At 47.5% G+C, this 17,801-nt stretch overlaps 1 protein-coding gene across 1 annotated transcript; it reads left to right on the top strand.

Annotated features, from left to right (window-relative positions):
• Positions 1-7,039: 7,039 nt before the first annotated feature.
• Positions 7,040-7,975, top strand: LOC146755799 (olfactory receptor 14J1-like). Its single transcript, XM_085525244.1, has one exon. The coding sequence runs from the start codon at positions 7,040-7,042 to the stop codon at positions 7,973-7,975; it is 936 nt and encodes a 311-aa protein (XP_085381370.1).
• Positions 7,976-17,801: the final 9,826 nt, after the last annotated feature.

The raw sequence follows: 17,801 nt of genomic DNA, 5'->3' as shown, positions 1-17,801 counted from the left end.
AAGGCTTTGAGGAGCAGTTTCCCCGTCGCCAAGTGCCTTCGTTCCCCGTCCCGAGCTCGTCCAATCCCCATGAGGTGCCCCCCACCCAACGCTCCCCCGGTGCCAGCCCCACCCCACAGCAGCACCACCAACCCCACACGGCAGCAGCCCCAGACGCCGCCGCCCCACAGGGCAGATGAGGCGGCTCCAATGGGGGGAGATAAAGGGGGGAGTCGGGGGATAAAGGAGGTGGGGGACGGGGCTGGGGGCGGGAATGGAGCACGGACGGCAACGGGAGCACGGCCCTATAGTGGAGCATGGACGGCTATGGGAGCATGGCTCTATAAGGGATCACAGCCCTATATGGGATCAGGGTCCTATAGAGGAGCATGGCCCCATAAGGGAGCATGGCCCTATAAGGGAGCACGGCCCTATAAGGGAGCACAGCCCTATATGGGATCAGGACCCCCTATGGGATCAGGGCCCTATAAGGGATCACGGCCCTATATGGGAGCTGTGGTGCGACTCCATGGGGCTGCCGGCCCTGCTGAGGGCTCTGCTGCGGGAACGGAACCACAGGACCGGACTAAACGGAACGGACCAAACTGGGACAGGACAGAACGGAAGTTTTTGAAGCTGAGAGAGAGAGTCTCAGGGCCAAGAATGAGAGTCTTAGAGCTGAGAGAAAAGACCGCCTGTATCTATGAGACTCATTCTGGTATGCGAAGGAGAGTCATAGAGCTGAGGGAGAAAGACTTTGGGCTGACAAGGTAGAGAGAGAAAAAGCTTTTGAAGCTGAGAGAAAAGATCTCCTATATCAAAGAGACACGTTTTGGTATGAGGGAGAGGCTCTCCGAAATGAGAAAAGCTCCCTGCAATCCAAACTTGACACTCTCCAGTCCGAGCACAGCGCCCTCCCGTCCGAGCATGACACTCTCCAGTCCGAGCACAGCGCCCTCCGGTCTGAGCACGACACTCTCCAGTCTGAGCACAGCACCCTCCGGTCCGAGCATGACACTCTCCAGTCCCAGCACAGTGCCCTCCGGTCTGAGCACGACACTCTCCAGTCTGAGCACAGCACCCTCCGGTCCGAGCATGACACTCTCCAGTCCAAGCACAGTGCCCTCCGGTCTGAGCACGACACTCTCCAGTCTGAGCACAACGCCCTCCGGTCAGAGCATAATACCCTTCAGTCTGAGCACAACACTCTCCGGGCCAGGCACATCGCCCTCGAGTCTGAGTATAATGCTCTCCAGTCTAAGCACAACACCTTCCGATCCGAGTGCCTCGCTCTCCAGTCCAAACACGATGCCCTCCAATCTGAGTGCGTCAATCTCCAGTTCAAGCATGATGCTATTGACTCTTTGTACACTGACCTCATGATCGACTACAACGCCCTCAAAGCCAATCGTAACACCCTTCTGGTCTTTGTACGACGACCTCCAGATCAGGCACGACGCTTTCCAGTCTGACCACAAAGACCTCCGGTCCAGGTATGACACTCTCCGGGCAGAGTGCAACGCCCTCAAGTGCAAGCACGACGCCCTCCAGTCTAGTTATAACATCCTCAGGGCAGAATGCAACACCCTCAAGTCTGAACCGTATGTACTCGAACTTAACAAACCACTGGGGGCACCAGATACAATGTTGGTTGCCCCTGTAAGAGGGCGAAAACCAAAACGAGTCTCAACTCAGTTAGAGAAAATGCAGAAGGAGTTAGAAGAGCAGAGGGAGTTAGGAGAGCAGGACTCGGGAGAGCAGGGAGACTCAGGAGAGCAGGGGGACTCAGGAGCGTAGGGGGAGTCAGAAGACCAGAGGAAGTTGTAGGAGCAGAGGATGTTAGAGGAGTATAAGAAGATGTTAGAGGAGCAGAGGAATTTAGGAGAGAGGAAAAAGAAGGAGGGTTACCTGGAGGAAATAATACAAGAGTCAGAGTTAGAAGAAGAAGAGGAGCCAAAAGTGAGATTTTCATTACGAGAATTTCTCGAGTCCAAACTTCTAGATGGGGCAGCCTCATCAACACAGTTGCCACCATCAACACCTGGGACTCTTGATAGAGCCAAAGGCGAGCAAAGTATTACAACCATTATTGATCGATCTTTTAAACTGAGTGAAATTCGAGATCTAAGAAAGGATTTCACATGTCAGCCAAAAGAATATATGGTCACTTGGTTTCTTCGCTGCTGGGACAATGGTGCCAACAGTGCATGGCTCGATGGCAGTGAAGCTCGCCAACTGGGTAGCATTTCCAGGGACTCACGTATGGACAGAGGTATTGACACATGCCAAGATCAGTCCTAAACCCTCTGGAAGTGGATGTTGATAGCGGTAAGAGATAGATTCCCCTTTAAACGGGACTTGGAGCCTGAGAAAAAGAAATGGACTGATATTGAGAAAGGTATTCAATTTTTGAGAGAAAGTGCTCTGGTGGAAATGCTATACAGCCCCGAGTTCAATCGTAACGATCCAAACCAATTACATGATCCTGAAACAGTCCGTGTTCCACGACAAATGTGGCGTGACTTTACAAAGGCAGCTCCAGAAAAGCATGCCAGTGCACTTGCATTAGTATATGGCAAAGGGGAAAGTAAACCCCTTATGAATGAACTAATTAGCAGACTTCAGGAACGTGAATTATTTATAAGCGCTACAGAAGTTAATCTGTATACTTCAGCCATTGTCAAAATAGTGGAAAGATTAAACAAAATGGAGGGAACACAAAGTGATATTATTGACAAATTGGCTAATGTGCCTGATGTAGATGAATCCACGGTGGTACAAGATGACGGAGACCAGGATTTCCACGATCGCCTATTGAGAAAGCTAAACAACATGAGTTCCTCTCGACCCGTATCATTGAAAATCTCAACCATAAAAAAGAGACGTCCTCGTATTCAAGCAAATGACAATGATAAGACTACACGTCTTGCCTTGTTGTATTTCCTCTGTAGTCATGGGGAGGACATGAAGAAGTGGTGTAATTCATCCACTTCTGCACTTCAGGCACGAGTGAAAGAATTACAATGTGAAACAACCACCAAGGTGAACTCTTCCAAGAAGGGGAAAGTTCCAGTCGCTGCAAGCCACCGAGGTAAACAATAGAGAGGCCCTGCCCCCAGCCAGGGGGGGAAAGGGACAATAGAGTATACTGGACTGTGTGGATTAAGTGGCCTGGCACATCTCGACCACAGAAATATAAAGCCTTGGTGGACACTGGTGCACAATGCACCCTAATGCCCTCAAGTCACCAAGGAACACAACCAATATATATACATGGAGTGACTGGGGGTTCCCAAGAATTGACTATGTTGGAGGCCGAAATAAGCCTCACTGGTAAAAACTGGCAGAGACACCCTATTGTGACTCGTCCAGAGGCTCCATGTATACTGTGTATCGATTACCTTAGGATGGGATATTTTAAGGATCCCAAGGGGTATCGATGGGCCTTTGGGATAGCTGCTGTTAACACAAATGGTGTGTCACGGGTTACTTAGATTTACCTATGCCCGTGACAGGGGAAGCCACCCCGTGGGCCCCCCACCCCGGGGCCCGGAAAGGAGGGGAAAAGGGGAGTGGGATAAAACAGCGACAATCTAAGGAGGAAAAACTTATTTTACTAAATATGATATCGAAATACAAGATAACACAATATAATATAATTGAGGCTAACAAATCGAACGAAACAGAGAGAGAGAGTCCCCGAAAACCGAGAGGCCGACTGTGAACTTTAGGCGACACGGCTGGAACGCTTCCCACTCTCCGAGAAGTTCGAGAGAAGAAGGAGGGCACTCCAGCCTGGGAACGAGATTATATAGCGTTCTGGTCCCGTGACTTATCATTAACCCTGTTGTTCTCTGGGATATGTAGTCTTCCTCTGTGGACTACACATTCAATAGAAGTATCCATACTTTACATGATGTTATGATGTGGAATACTGATAGCAAAATTACAAAATTACAAAACCATGACAGGTTGTTATTGCAGTAGCTTTCCTCCAATTAGTGTGTGTGATTTTTGGACACACTTGTCTGTCTCCTATAAAATCATGGCTTTTCGGGCAATAAATTGATGCAGCTATATTTAACCATATTGGTGTTTGTCTGTTTGTCCCAGCACACTGACATTTTGCCTTTCAGGTTCACCAGCAGTGGTGGGTGAGCAGTTGGCCAGTAGGTCTGCCCCAAAGGCTTATAGTCAGTGGGTTCCATCGGGCTGGTACATGGTCACTATCAGAGTTCCCCAGGGTTCCATTTTAGGGCCAGTTTCCTTTCATGTTTATGCAGATGACTTGAATGCAGGACTAGAAGTAGTTCTTAGCAAGTTTGAGGATGATACCAGATGAGGAGGTGCTGTTGCCTCCACTGAGGGTGGAGAGGACTTGCAGAGAGATGTGGACAAGTCAGAGAAGTGGGTACCAGTTGGTACTAAGCACCAAGTGCCTAAAATATAACAAGTGCCTGATTGTGTATGTGGGTATGGGCAACACTCGACATACACACTGGACTGGATATGGGACACATAAGAGAGGTCTGACTGAAAAGGATTGGGGGTCCTGCACAACATTAAATTGAACATGAGTCAGCAGTGGGCCCAGGCAGCCAGGAAGGCCAACGGTCCCCTGGAGTGCATAAAGCAATTTATTGCCAGCTGGGTGAGGGAAAAGGTTGACCCTCTTTGCTCTGCATTGCTACAGCCCCACCTGGAGCACTGGGTGCACTTCTGGGCAATGCAGAACATAAAGGACATAAAACTATGGGAGAGTGTGCACAGGAGGGCAGTGGAACTGAGAGATCTGAAGTTCAGAGTTTCACAGGGATTGACTGCTTGTTCAGACGGGGCCCTTCTCACATCCTACATCCAGCAATGAGACACAGGGCACATGTGGGACATGAACTTGACAGTATCCTTGCACAAAATGCAGAGCCTGGGATCTTGCATTCCCATGTCATTCATTTAACATCATATAGGCTTCCAACTCACTGCCCCAGGAAGTGCCCTGAGCCAACATGAGAGACAGGATCTCCCTACTTCTGGTCTTGCAATCAGGGCTTGACCTGTCTGCTTTGTAAGGCAAAGGAGAGGTTTCTTAGCATGCCAGTGCCTTTGCCTGCCTGTAGTCATGGCTTACAATTATCTGCTCTAACTAGTGCTTTCGGAAGCTTACTTGGTAATGGCCCTCAGTGGACCCATTAGTACTCCAAGAAACTTCACCATTACTTCTGACTTTGTCTTGTTAAGCACTTTGTACAAACTTCTCTCTGCACTGGAGGTTGATGGACTCAGCAGCAAATGTGCCCTGGGACCATTATAACCTAAAGAGCATCTTGTGCCTTGTGCCTTCCTGTTATCTATTTCAGGTTATCAGAACTTATTCAGCAAAATGGAGAGATATCTGGAGAGAGCTTAAAGTGAAAGAATCCAGCAGACATTTACTGTTTATTTGTTTATAGTTTTGTTTAAATAAGGTATGAATGCAGCACTGTAAAACTACTTGTGAACATCTGAGCTGAACCAGAGGAATCCCAGCTCCTTTGTTTCTGTGGGGAGCTGCATCCCATTTCAGCCCCAGGATTTCTAACTGGGGATGAGTTACCTGCACTGCCTCCTCTGGATCACTGCCCTGCACAGGGGAAGTCCAACCTTCCTTATCCTTGTCTGGGTGCAATTTTTGATTCATCAGACATTCTCTAGTAGGATTCATCTCATGTTAAAAATTGACTGGTGGATAATGGAGCAGGTTTCAAAGAACAGTTATGATATTGCTGCCTTTCAGGAGCTGTTGGCCATGAGGACCCAGAGACATCTCAGGGGAGATGAGTGGGAAGGATAAAAATGACATCATCTGCTGCTCAGCTGGGCCACGCTCCTGGGACACAGGGAGCTCATAAAAGTGGATGGTGCTGTAGAGAGACAGCTGTGCCCAGGAGCAGCTCTTGTGCACAGCACAGCCTGCAGGAGACAGAAACAGAAGAGAGAAAATGGAGAGAGCTTACAGCATGTGCGTGGTGTGAGCGGGCTGTGAGATCACTGCAGGAATATTGCTCACAGACTATGACACAGTAAGACCCTTGCAGTAGGTAATGCAGCTGCTATTCATAGAGGGTTAACTAAACCTGGGACATCCGATAGAAGACATGGCTGCAAGCAGTGCATGTTTCTTTACTGTGGAAAAAGACTTCGGCTCCAGCTGAGAGCACAGCCCTGAGGGCTGCCTGTCCCAGCACGGCTGCAGGCTGTGTTACTGGGGCTGCAGGCGGGTGCCCAGGGCTGTCCTGCAGAGCAGGGTCCCTGCTGTGCCCCAGGGGCTGTGTGCCAGGTATGGGACTCTGCCGCCTGCCAGGCTCAGCTCTCAGCCTGCCCGGGGAGCTGCCCAGGGCGCTGCGGGGAGACGTGTGGAAGGTAGGAGCCCCCTGGCAGGGCTTGTGCTGCCACAACTGCTGCCTGGGGCAGGGGATCACAGCTCCACTGCACAACTGAATGTTTCTGAGGTTGCTTTGCCAGAGGAGAGCCAAGGGAGGGGGTTTCAATTTCCTCTTCTGGGGGAATGCAGAAAGGATTGCAGGCAGAAATGTAAAAGGGGCTGTCACAGCTCTGAGAATTTTTCTTCAATCAATTGCTTGTATTGAGAACAGTCACACATGATGTGCTCTCAGTCTCCCATTTCCTGAAGGATGGAACCAATTTAAAATATCCTCATTTTCAGTAGACATGAATAATTAACCTGCAAGCAGGCAGCTTTTTAGAATTTACACTGAATGGCACAGAGGCTGTTTTTGGGGCTCTAAGAGCAGTTGGGTTAAAGACATGAGACATGAAGCACATGAAAATATCCAGGGAGGAGGAATAAAAAAATAAGTGGAAAGTTAGAGCTCCATATACTGCTTCTGCTTAAGAAATGCAGAACAACATGAAATTAAATGCAAGTAATGGTGCTAAATGTACATTGTAGTAGGAGAATGAAAACATTTCATATTATAGCAGGAGGAGTGTCTCTGAGAATGGTCTGGGCTTGTCATTACCTTCCGCACTCTGAGCAGGACTTCAAGCCCAGGATCAGCAGATGTCCAACAGCAGCTCCATCAGCGAGTTCCTCCTGCTGCCGTTGGCAGACACGCGGCAGCTGCAGCTCCTGCACTTCTGGCTCTTCCTGGGCATCTACCTGGCTGCCCTCCTGGGCAACGGCCTCATCAGCACAGCCGTAGCCTGCGACCGCCGCCTGCACACCCCCATGTACTTCTTCCTCCTCAACCTGGCCCTCCTCGACCTGGGCTGCATCTCCACCACTCTCCCCAAAGCCATGGCCAACACCCTCTGGGACACCAGGGCCATCTCCTACACAGGATGTGCTGCACAGCTCTTTTTCTTTCTCTTCTTCATCTCAGCAGAGTTGTCCCTTCTCACCATCATGTCCTATGACCGCTACGTTGCCATCTGCAAGCCCCTGCACTATGGGACCTTGATGGACAGTAGAGCTTGTGCCACCATGGCAGCAGCTGCCTGGGGCGCTGGGGTTCTCCATTCCCTGCTGCACACTGCCAGTACGTTTTCACTGCCTCTCTGCCAAGGCAATATTGTCAACCAGTTTTTCTGTGAAATCCCCCAGATCCTCAAGCTCTCCTGCTCAGAATCAAATCTCAGGGAAGTTGTGCTTCTATTTTTTAGTGCCAGTTTAGCCTTTGGGTGTTTTGTTTTCATATTGGTGTCCTATGTGCAGATCTTCATGGCTGTGCTGAGGATGCCCTCTGAGCAGGGACGGCACAAAGCCTTCTCCACGTGCCTCCCTCACCTGGCCGTGGTCTCCCTATTTCTTAGCACTGCTTCTTTTGCCTACCTGAAACCCCGCTCCATTTCCTCACCACTCCTGGATCTGACAGTGGCACTTCTGTACGCAGTGGTTCCTCCAACACTGAACCCTATTATCTACAGCATGAGGAACAGGGAGATCAAGCAGGCTCTCAGAAAGATGTTGCAATACGCACTACTCCAGCTTCTATAAAATGCACAACTTCCTCATAGGATTCCCAGTGATGGTTCTTTATTTTTTATGCATCTTTGATTGTTTGATTATGTGAGATATAGCAACGTGCAAAAATATATATATATATTATTGAACTTATAAATAAAAATGTATTACACTTTTTTCCTACCTAATTTCCATTTTTTCACTCCAAGAGCTCATGTAAACATGTATCCAGATTCCCCGAATATGTTAAAAGATACATAAAAAGGTTTCAAAATAGACTTTTACTTAGCTTTTCTTTTTTCCTATTTTGTCTGGATTTTGGAGGCACAGACGCAGACAGGAGCACAACGGGCATTTTTCATTTCTGATCTCTTTACACCACCACAGTGCTCTCAAGCCCTCTCATTTGTGCAGTCCTGATGGTCTTGTGTGTCTCACAACAGTCCTGTTGTCTCTACAGCAGCAATCCAGGGCTGCAGTCAGTGGCCGGCAATACGAACAGCTGTGTCAGAGCTGGTCTCCTTGCTGGCACTTCCATAACAAGAGGGCCCCTTTAGTGCAGGACCAGAGAACTGGAGGGAGGCCTCTTCCAAAGCTGGTGTAAGGAATATACCTCAGGAGCTGCTCCCTGAGAAAACCTCGAGATCTTCTGATGCTCTTCAGTGTGTGACCAGATCAGATTGAATAGTCCCAAGGAAATCCGTAAGCGTCTCGGGGCAGTGCTGTGGTTTAAGGTTTATGGGTTGAGACAAAGAGAAAAAGAAAAGGATAATAATTATGACAAATGTATTTATACATATATAATATATTTAGTGTATTTTCACACATATACAACATATGCAGTTGCAAACATATATGAACTAATCCCTATGCGCATCTGTTTGCAAGTCCAGGATTAGTTGCAGGCGTTTTAACAGCCACAGGGTTCACTGTAGGAGCTGAAGTGGCTGTTGGGCCGTTGCAGGAGTTGAAGTGACCTCAGAGTTCATTGCCAGAGCTGAAACCACCACAGGACCTGTGACTATGTTGGAGCAGCCACTGGGCTCATTGGAGGGGTTGGAGCCACCGCAGGGCTGTACTTCCTTGGGAGGAATTTGTACCATTTTCTTATTACCATACTTGGAACAGCTACAGGACCCGTAGCACGAGTAACTGCAGAGCTCATTATGAGGGGTGGAGTGACAGAGGGATCTGCCCAGAGCTTGGAGCAACTGCGGGACGTGTAGCAAAACCTTGGAGCTGCTGCAGGGTCTGTGCCAGGAGTTGCAGAGGCTGCAGCACTGTCAGCAGATCCAGCTCTCTGGATATGGCACACTGCAGTCATACCAGTGCCACAGCAGACCTGCACCCAATATTCTACCAGTTTCTCAGGATCCTGCAGTTGCTCGGAGATGATGTTCCAAAGCCCTGGGGGTGCCCACTGCTCCAGGCAGCTGCCCAGACCGTCCCACACCCTCTGCCATGCAGAGCCTTCTCACCTTGGGGCAGATCTCAGTGATATTCCTGAATAATTGTTTAACCTCAGTCCTAGAATCATAGAATCACCAAGGCTGAAAAAGGCCTGAAAGATCATCCATTCCAACCGTTCACCTATTACCTATAGCTCCCACTAAATCATGTCCCTCAACACAATATCCAGTACACCCCCGGATTCACAGAGGCGACAATGTAAATTGTGTAATTCCTAATCATACCAGCAATATTACTTACAAAACCCAAAGATGACCGCAGAGCTGAATGTGCACAAAACTTCACTTTGTCAGCTGCCAATTTTATCGTGGTACAAACTAAGGTCAAACAGCATAGCAAAATAAATACCCTAATGCAACATCCAAGCACCAAGTAAGGAGCTGTGCAGTGAAGCTTCATGAGAAGACTCAACAAGCTCCACACATAGGGAGCACATCCACACATATCAGCACCATGGCCTGCACTTCTCCAGCTCCCACAAAGCCCTGAGTTATCTCGCTCTGGACAGATGTGCTGTTATCTCAACCCTTGGAGCCTCACATCAGGCACCAAAATGATGGTGGTTGTTGAACCCAACATGTGGCTCAGCAGCACACAGTGCTTTGTGCACTGCCCAATTCCCAGTGGGATGGGGATGAGAACTGGGAAAAAAAGTAAAACTTCTGGCCACTTTCAGTCAGCTGACCTCACTCTGTTCCCTCCCAGCTCCATGTGCCCTCCACTGACCATGGCATTGGCTCTGTACAACGCTGCTTAGCAGCAGCTGTAAACATCAGAGTGTTATCAGTGGTTTTCTCCTCGAACCAAAACACTGCACCATAGCAGGCAGTCTGAAGAAAAAATATTCATCTGAGCTGTAACTCAGATTCCTGCCTGTCCCCTCTTCTTGTTCTTCCTGATCAGGAAGCAAGGAACAGAATCTGCCGCTCTCCTCTCTGAGCCCTTCCCATCAGTTCTCAGCTGGCTCCTCTGCCATCCCCAGGCAGAGCTCAGTGCACTCTCACAGATGGCAGCAGCCTTTCTTCATCTTCATTGCCTAATTGTAATGAAGAGTCTGTACCTACTTTGCTACAGTTCAGAGGTGGGAACCATCCCACCATGTCTCTGTGAGACAAACAAGACCCTAGGCCTGCAAAGGCGCGGAGATTTGGAGTTCGCTGAGTGAATGTTTGTGGTTGTCTCATTAGCGTAAAGACTTTTCAGAAAGCATCCCCTTCCAGAAGCATGTTTTGATTTAGCCTGGCTGGGCCTTGCATCTACACCGTGGTTCTGATGTTCAGGGCCTTGCTCAGAAGCAGCAGCCTGCACGAAAGGAAATGCTCTGTGGTTTTCTCTTGAGTTGTCCCATTTATTTCTCATGCTACCTGCACTGGTCTGCAGGCACTTTAGGGCAGCAGCAGGTTGGGGTTACCCCCAGAGGGTTCACAATAAGATTTAGGATGGGGTATTGGCAATAAGACCTTCACTGAGGAATCCTCACACAATCCTATGGAACAACTCAGAGGCTTTCCCTGCAATCTCCAACAGCAACAACATCCCTCAGCCCTTCTCTGTTGCATCCAATTCCCCACCCTTCCCCATTTGGACCTGGTTTAAAGCCCTTTAATCAATCAGTGCAGGAGCATTTCAGATGGGGTCATGGAGGAGGCAGACTGCCATTCTTGGGGTGGCCATTTTCCCAGGAGGGCATGGTGGGAGGGCTTTGTCCCATCTGGTTCCACCAACACTTGCATCCACCAGAAGAAGGCTGTGCCCTCTGTGTCCCACTTGAACTCTGCATGGAGCTTACAGTTGGCAGTGACATGGCTGAGAAGCTCTGTGCATGGATTAAGGGACAGGGAAGTAATGTGCCTTCCTAACTTCCTCCCTGCATACCTTAGCAACTTCCTTGTAATCTCCCCAATTATCCTGTCCCTTCTTCCAGAGGGCGTGGATTCTCTTTTTCTTCCTGAGTCTCAACAGTTTTTCCCAGTTCAACTGCACTGGTCTTCTTCCCCTATGGCTCACCTGATGGCATTCAGGGACAGCCTGATCTTGTGCCTTTAAGATTTCCATCTTGAGGAGTGTCCAGGCTTCCTGGACCCCTTTACCCATAAGGAGCGACTCCCAAGGGACCCGTGCTACAAGTGTCCTGAACAGGTCAAAGTCCGCCCTCTAGAAGTTCAGGATAGTAGTTTTGCTAGTCACCCTTCTGACATCTCCAAGAATAGAGAATTCTACCATTTCATGGCCACTCTGGCCAAGACAGTCCCCAACCTTCTCAACTCCTACCAGTCCTTCACTGTTAGTGAAGAGCTGGTTTAGCAAGGAACCACCCCTGGTAGGACTTCATACCAGCTGCGTAAGGAAGCTGTCTTCTATACAATCTAGAAACCTCTTGGACTGCTTCCTCTGCTCTTTATTATATTCCCAGCATATATCAGGGAGGTTGAAGTCTCCCAAGAGAATGAGTGCTGGCGATCGTGCGACTTCAGTAAGCTGCTCATAGAATGCCTCACCCATCAATTCATCTTGATTAGGTGGTCTATAAGAGACCATTAACAAGATGTCACACCTACAGGCCTTTCCCCTGATCCTTACAAACATGCACTCGTCTTGATTTTTCTGAAGCCTAAGCCTTTCAACATCAAAACTCTCTTCAATATAAAGGGCCACACCACCACCCTTCCTTCCTCCTCTATCCCTTCTGAAGAGCTTGTAACCATCCATCACAGCACTCCAGTCATGGCAGTGGTCCCACCATGGGTCAGTAATAGCAACTAGGTCATGGTTTGTCAGATGCACAGTTGCTTCCAGCTCCTCCTGCTTGTTGACCAAGCTGCGTGCGTTGGTGTAGACGCACTTCAGCTGAGGCATCTGCCGCTCTCCCAGCTCAAGAAGAGTTCCCCTAGGCTCATCTCTGGTGAGCCTTGTTTTGTCCCCTCCCCCATCGTAGCTAGTTTAAAGCTCTTTCGATAAGCCCCACTACCTTCTGTGCTAGGAATCATTTTCTCCTTTGAGACAGTTGAGTTCCATTCATGGATAACAGGCCATGGGCCAAGTAAACTGTCCTGTGATCAAAGAACTCAAAGTTTCTGGCTCAGTACTAACCTCTGAGACAATTGTTCATTGCTTTGCTTTCCAAGCCTGCTCTGTGTCCCTCACTGCCCCTGAAGGTATAGAACAAAAAATCACTTCATCTCCCACTTTGTGAACTAAATGGCCTAAATTCCTGAAATCTCTTTTCATAGTTTGTAGTCTTATCTAAGAAATTTCATCACTGCCCACCTAAACTATGAGTAGTGGAAAATAATCAGTGGACCTAACCAGCATTGGGAGTTTCCTCATTATGTCCCTGACCTGAAGCCAAGAAGGCAGCAGACTTCCTGACAACTCGGGTCCAGTCTGCAAATGGGGCCCTCTATTCCTCTGAGAAGGGAGTCACTCACCACGGCCACCCTTCTTTCTTTCATGGCAGAGGAATTCACAAGGCTTGGTAGTGACTGCCTTGCATTAGGTTCCCTCCTAGGCAGATCCTCCATTGCCTCCCTATTCTTATCTCCTTCAGATTTCAGAGTGTCAAACCTGTTGCTTAGATGGATCAGGGGTCGAGGGCTAGGCAGGCATGGGGGGGCTCCTGTGACGTTGAGTTGGGACTCTCTTCCAACCCTCCTCATCAGTCATGTCTGTCTGACTGTGACAGGGCAGGGAGTCAACCACTTTTCTGGGGGTATCTGCCTGGCAGCCTTCCCTCGGGGATGCCAGCAAGTCACTCCACCAGCCCATCTCCCGATCACACACCCTGATGGTAAATTGTGAGTAAAACCTTGAGTAAAGTGAGAGTTCACCTAGAGAAAAGTATGAGTAGAAACCTGGATTGACGTGAGGGTAAACCCAGAGTAAAACCAGGATCCCATCCATCATCATGCTCAGCCTCTAAGGGGAACATTTTCCAGTGTTGCTGTGTAAAAATATAGGTTCCTCACATCTAACCTATGTCTCCCCTTTTTAATTTAAATCCATTTCCATTTGTCCTGTTATCAACAGACCATCCCATCCTTATTCTAGCATTAGGCATCTCATCCTCAGATGGAAACCCTGGGGCTGAATTGGGATCAGTTTTTCAAAGAACCACGGGGGCTGCAAGTTCACCTAGCTGAGTTCAGATGCGCACAGTGAGGTGTCTGTGTGTGAGTCCCTCATCTGAATCCTTGGTTTTTATTCCACAGGGACTGCACTGCTCATACACAGTCTCTCAGTGATGCCCAAGGTGCCTTGGGTGATCCTAGTTTTGTGCCAGTGCTTGTAAAATGTGACGGAAAATCTATGAGATAGACACCTCCTTCTGGAGCATCAGCTGAGGGCCAGAAGGGAGGTATTCTTGGCCATCCTAAATACCACCACAGCCTCGTTCTTAGGGCACCCAGTGTGTCTTTTGCACCTGTCCCCATGTAGTACGTAGTGATATTCAGCTTATCAAAAGGATGAGCTCAGAACAGAAGAGGCAGATCTTCCTCTCTGCTCCATCTGTGGCATAGTCTGGATTTCAAGGCATTGCAAAGATATGGCACATCTATGTTCTTGCACTGATGACAATTTAATATGCTCTGGGCTCGCATTTCAATGGCATCTAATAAATCTAGGGTCATACCAGTTGACAGGAAGCTGGCACATGTTGTCTTATCGTAAGGAAGAGCAAGAAAGATTACAAGGGGAACTATGGACCTCTCAGTCTCACACCAGTGCTTGATAAAATTACGGAGAAAATGATGGTGGGAGTTATGGAAAAACACCTGAAGTACAATTCTGTGACTGGTCAAACAACACAGTATTCCAAGGGGATGGTCCTATTTAATTTCAAGTCTTTTTATGACACCTTTATCCATTGAGCTGAACAAGGGAAGGCAATTGATGCAATCCTTGAGGATTTCAGTAGAGCTTTTCATACTATTTCTTCAGCACCCTTCTGGACAGAAATTCCTGCATACAGCTAGACAGAAACAGATCGTGGTGTGTTGTAATACAAGAAGAATTTTACAGAGCAGCAGCCATGGATTGAGATAAGGAGTTCACAGAGCAGCAGCTGCGGAGCAGGATAAACAGCATGAGAACAAAGGACATCTCTAGGAAAAGAATGAATGGCTCGTGGCTTTGAAGGGGGGTTATAGGGTTGTTATTGCAGTAGCTTTCCTCCAATTACCGTGTGTGATTTTTGGACGCCCTTGTCTGTCTCCTATAAAATCATGGCTTTTCGGGCAATAAATTGACGTAGCTATAAGTAACTATATTGGTGTTTGTCTGTTTGTCCCAGCACGCTGACATTTTGCCTTTCAGGTTCACCAGCAGTGGTGGGTGAGCAGTTGGCCAGCAGTTCTGTCCCAAAGAATTATAGTCAGTGGGTTCCATTGGGCTGGTAGATGGTCACTGTCAGAGTTTCCCAGGGCTCCACTTTAGGACCACTTTCCTTTCATGTTTATGCAGATGACTTGAATGCAGGACTAGAAGATGTTCCGAGCAAGTTTGCTGATGAGACCAGATGAGGAGGTGCAGTTGCCTCCACTGAGGTTGGAGAGGACTTGCAGAGAGATGTGGACAAGTCAGAGAAGTGGGTATCAGTTGGTACTAAGCACCAAGTGCATAACGTATAACAAGAACAAGTGCCTGATTGTGCACCTGGGTATGGGCAACCCTGGACATACACAGTGACTGGATATGGGACACATGAGAGAGGTCTGACTGAAAAGCATTGGGGGTCCTTCTCAACATAAAATTGGAAGTGAGTCAGCAGTGTGCCCAGGCAGCCAGGAAGGCCAACGGTCCCCTGGAGTGCATAAAGCAATTTATTGCCAGCTGGGTGAGAGAAAGGGTTGTCCCTCTTTGCTCTGCATTGCTACAGCCTCACCTGGAGCACTGGGTGCACTTCTGGGCACCGCATAACATAAAGGACATAAAACTATGGGAGAGTGTGCACTGGAGGGCATTGGAACTGCGAGATCTGAAGTTCAGAGTTTCACAGGGATTGACTGCTTGTTCAGACTGGGCCCTTCTCACATCCCACATCCTGCAATCAGACACAGGGCACATGTGGGATAGGAACTTAACAGCATCCTTGCACCACATGCAGAGCCTGGGATCTTCCGTTCCTATGTCTTTCACTTAACATCATATAGACTTCCAACTCACTGCCACAGGAAGTGCCCTGAGCCAACATGAGAGACAGGATCTCCCTACTTCTGGTCTTGCAATCAGGGCTTGACCTGTCTGCTTTGTAAGGCAAAGGAGATGTTTCTTAGCATGCCAGTGCCTTTGCCTGCCTGTAGTCATGGCTTCCAGTTATCTTCTCTAACTAGTCTGTTTGGAAGCTTACTTGGTAATGGCCCTCAGTGGGACCATTAATATTCCAAGAAACTTCACTGTTACTTCTGACTTTGTCTTGTTGAGCACTTTGTGCAAACTTCTCTCTGCACTGGAGGTTGATGGACTCAGCACCAAATGCTCACTGGGGCCCATTATAACCTAAAGAGCCTCTTGTGCCTTGTACCTTCCTGTTCTCTTCTTCAGGTTTTCAGAATGTGTTCAGCAAAATGGAGAGAGCTTAAAGAGCAAGAATCCAAAATGCATTTATTGTCTATTTATTTATAGTTTGTTTTATACAAGAAGTTAAAGAAGCACTTTGCAACTGATGTCAGTCCAGGATGTCCCAATGAGTTCTGTACTGTTACTGTGTGGACAAAGTTCCTCCTAAACCTCCCCATCCCACTCCTACTCACACTGGCCCCATGGGACTTGCATCACTTTTCCTCACATCACTCTTCTCCTCTACTGTCACCCACTCAGTGTTAAAACTCCTTTGTACCAACTCCCACTGGCTTTCCACAGAGAACCAGCTGCACACAGAAAAAGAAAGAATTCTCTTTATTTACGGCCAACAAACAGAAGGAAAGGTGATGCAATTGAATGATCAGTAAAACACAGTGATCAACTGCATGCCATGTCCAAGCAGCTTCTATTGAGGTTTATTTTTCATAGGGAATATTTGCACAAGAAATGAGTTAGAAACAGATAGGATGGGATAGATAGAATCACGGTGAAGGATTTGACAACAGACTTTTGAGGAATGGAGCAAATTTCAGTAATCTCCCTTGGATAGATCAGCCAGGGAGTTGGGAGTTATCAACTTAGAATTGAACAGGACTCGTGAGTATTTCACACACTGAGACGGGTTAACACTTTCTTCTTGATTTCTATCTTTGTCTTCAACTCTTTTTTTCACTTTTACTGACATTAATGAACATCTTTCAGAATTCAAGCTTTCTTTAAAGCATGAAAAAATGAAAGAGAGAAAGAGAAAAAAAAAGAAATAGAAATAGAAAAATGAAAAAAAAAGGATATGGAAAGGGAAAAGGAAAAAGAAAAGGAAAAGGAAAAGGAAAAGGAAAAGGAAAAGGAAAAGGAAAAGGAAAAGGAAAAGGAAAAGGAAAAGGAAAAGGAGAAGAAAACGACATAGAAAAAGAAAAAGTAAGAGAAAAAGAAAAGATAGGAAGGGATAGATAGAATCACAGTGAAGGAGTTGACAACATAGTCCATCAGTCTTTGGGGAGATGGAGCAAATTTTAGTCATCCCCCTTAAAGTCAGAAATCAGACAGATAATTGGGAGGTATCTGACTGAACAATAAGAAAGGGATGGGGAAATCTGGCAGGCTGTGGCAGGAGCATGTGTCTAAATGGCCTGCTGAAAACATGCCTTTAACCACGACCATTTATTTAGGAGAGCTGGAGATACCTGGAGGATGAGGGATCAAATAGGCAACAGGGAAGAGCAGCGGTGGGCGCCGGGATTTAGTCACAGGGCAATGATGGCACTGGCATCGCTGTCTGTGTCTCTGTACCTGAAAGCATCTGAATTAAAGGAAAAAAAAAAAAAAAAAAAAAAAAAGACACAAAATCCCTACAAAGACTCATATTTACAACTAAAAATGGAACAAGACTCATGAGAATTTCTCATGTTAAAAAGGGTTAACACATTTTCATTGATTTCTATCTTTGTCTTCAATTCTTTGTTTCAGTTTTATTGACATATATGTTCATCTTTTAAGCTTACAGCCTCAAAATAAATAAATAAATAAATAAATAAATAAATAAATAAATAAATAAATGAAATTAGATCCTTTTGTCTTTTGCACGTGGCCTGATGCCCCTTTCACCTTCACAATTCCCACCAGACCTTCCATGCTGGAGAGTATGAGATCCAGCAGAGCACCTCTCCTCTTTGGTTCTTCTATGGCTTGGTCAAAAAGCTGCCATCTGTGCTCTCCAGGGATCTGCTGGATGCCACATGCCCTGCTGTGCTGTCCCTGCAGCACATACTGGAGTGAAAAAGGCTCTCAAAGGGGACAATGGCCAGACAAC

This window comes from Coturnix japonica, chromosome 30 (assembly GCF_054131305.1).
Source record: "Coturnix japonica strain WE chromosome 30, WE-NBRP24, whole genome shotgun sequence".
In the NCBI taxonomy this organism is placed as follows: domain Eukaryota; kingdom Metazoa; phylum Chordata; class Aves; order Galliformes; family Phasianidae; genus Coturnix; species Coturnix japonica.
Note: the sequence above shows the minus strand (reverse complement) of the source record. Positions and strands in the feature narration are given on the sequence as shown.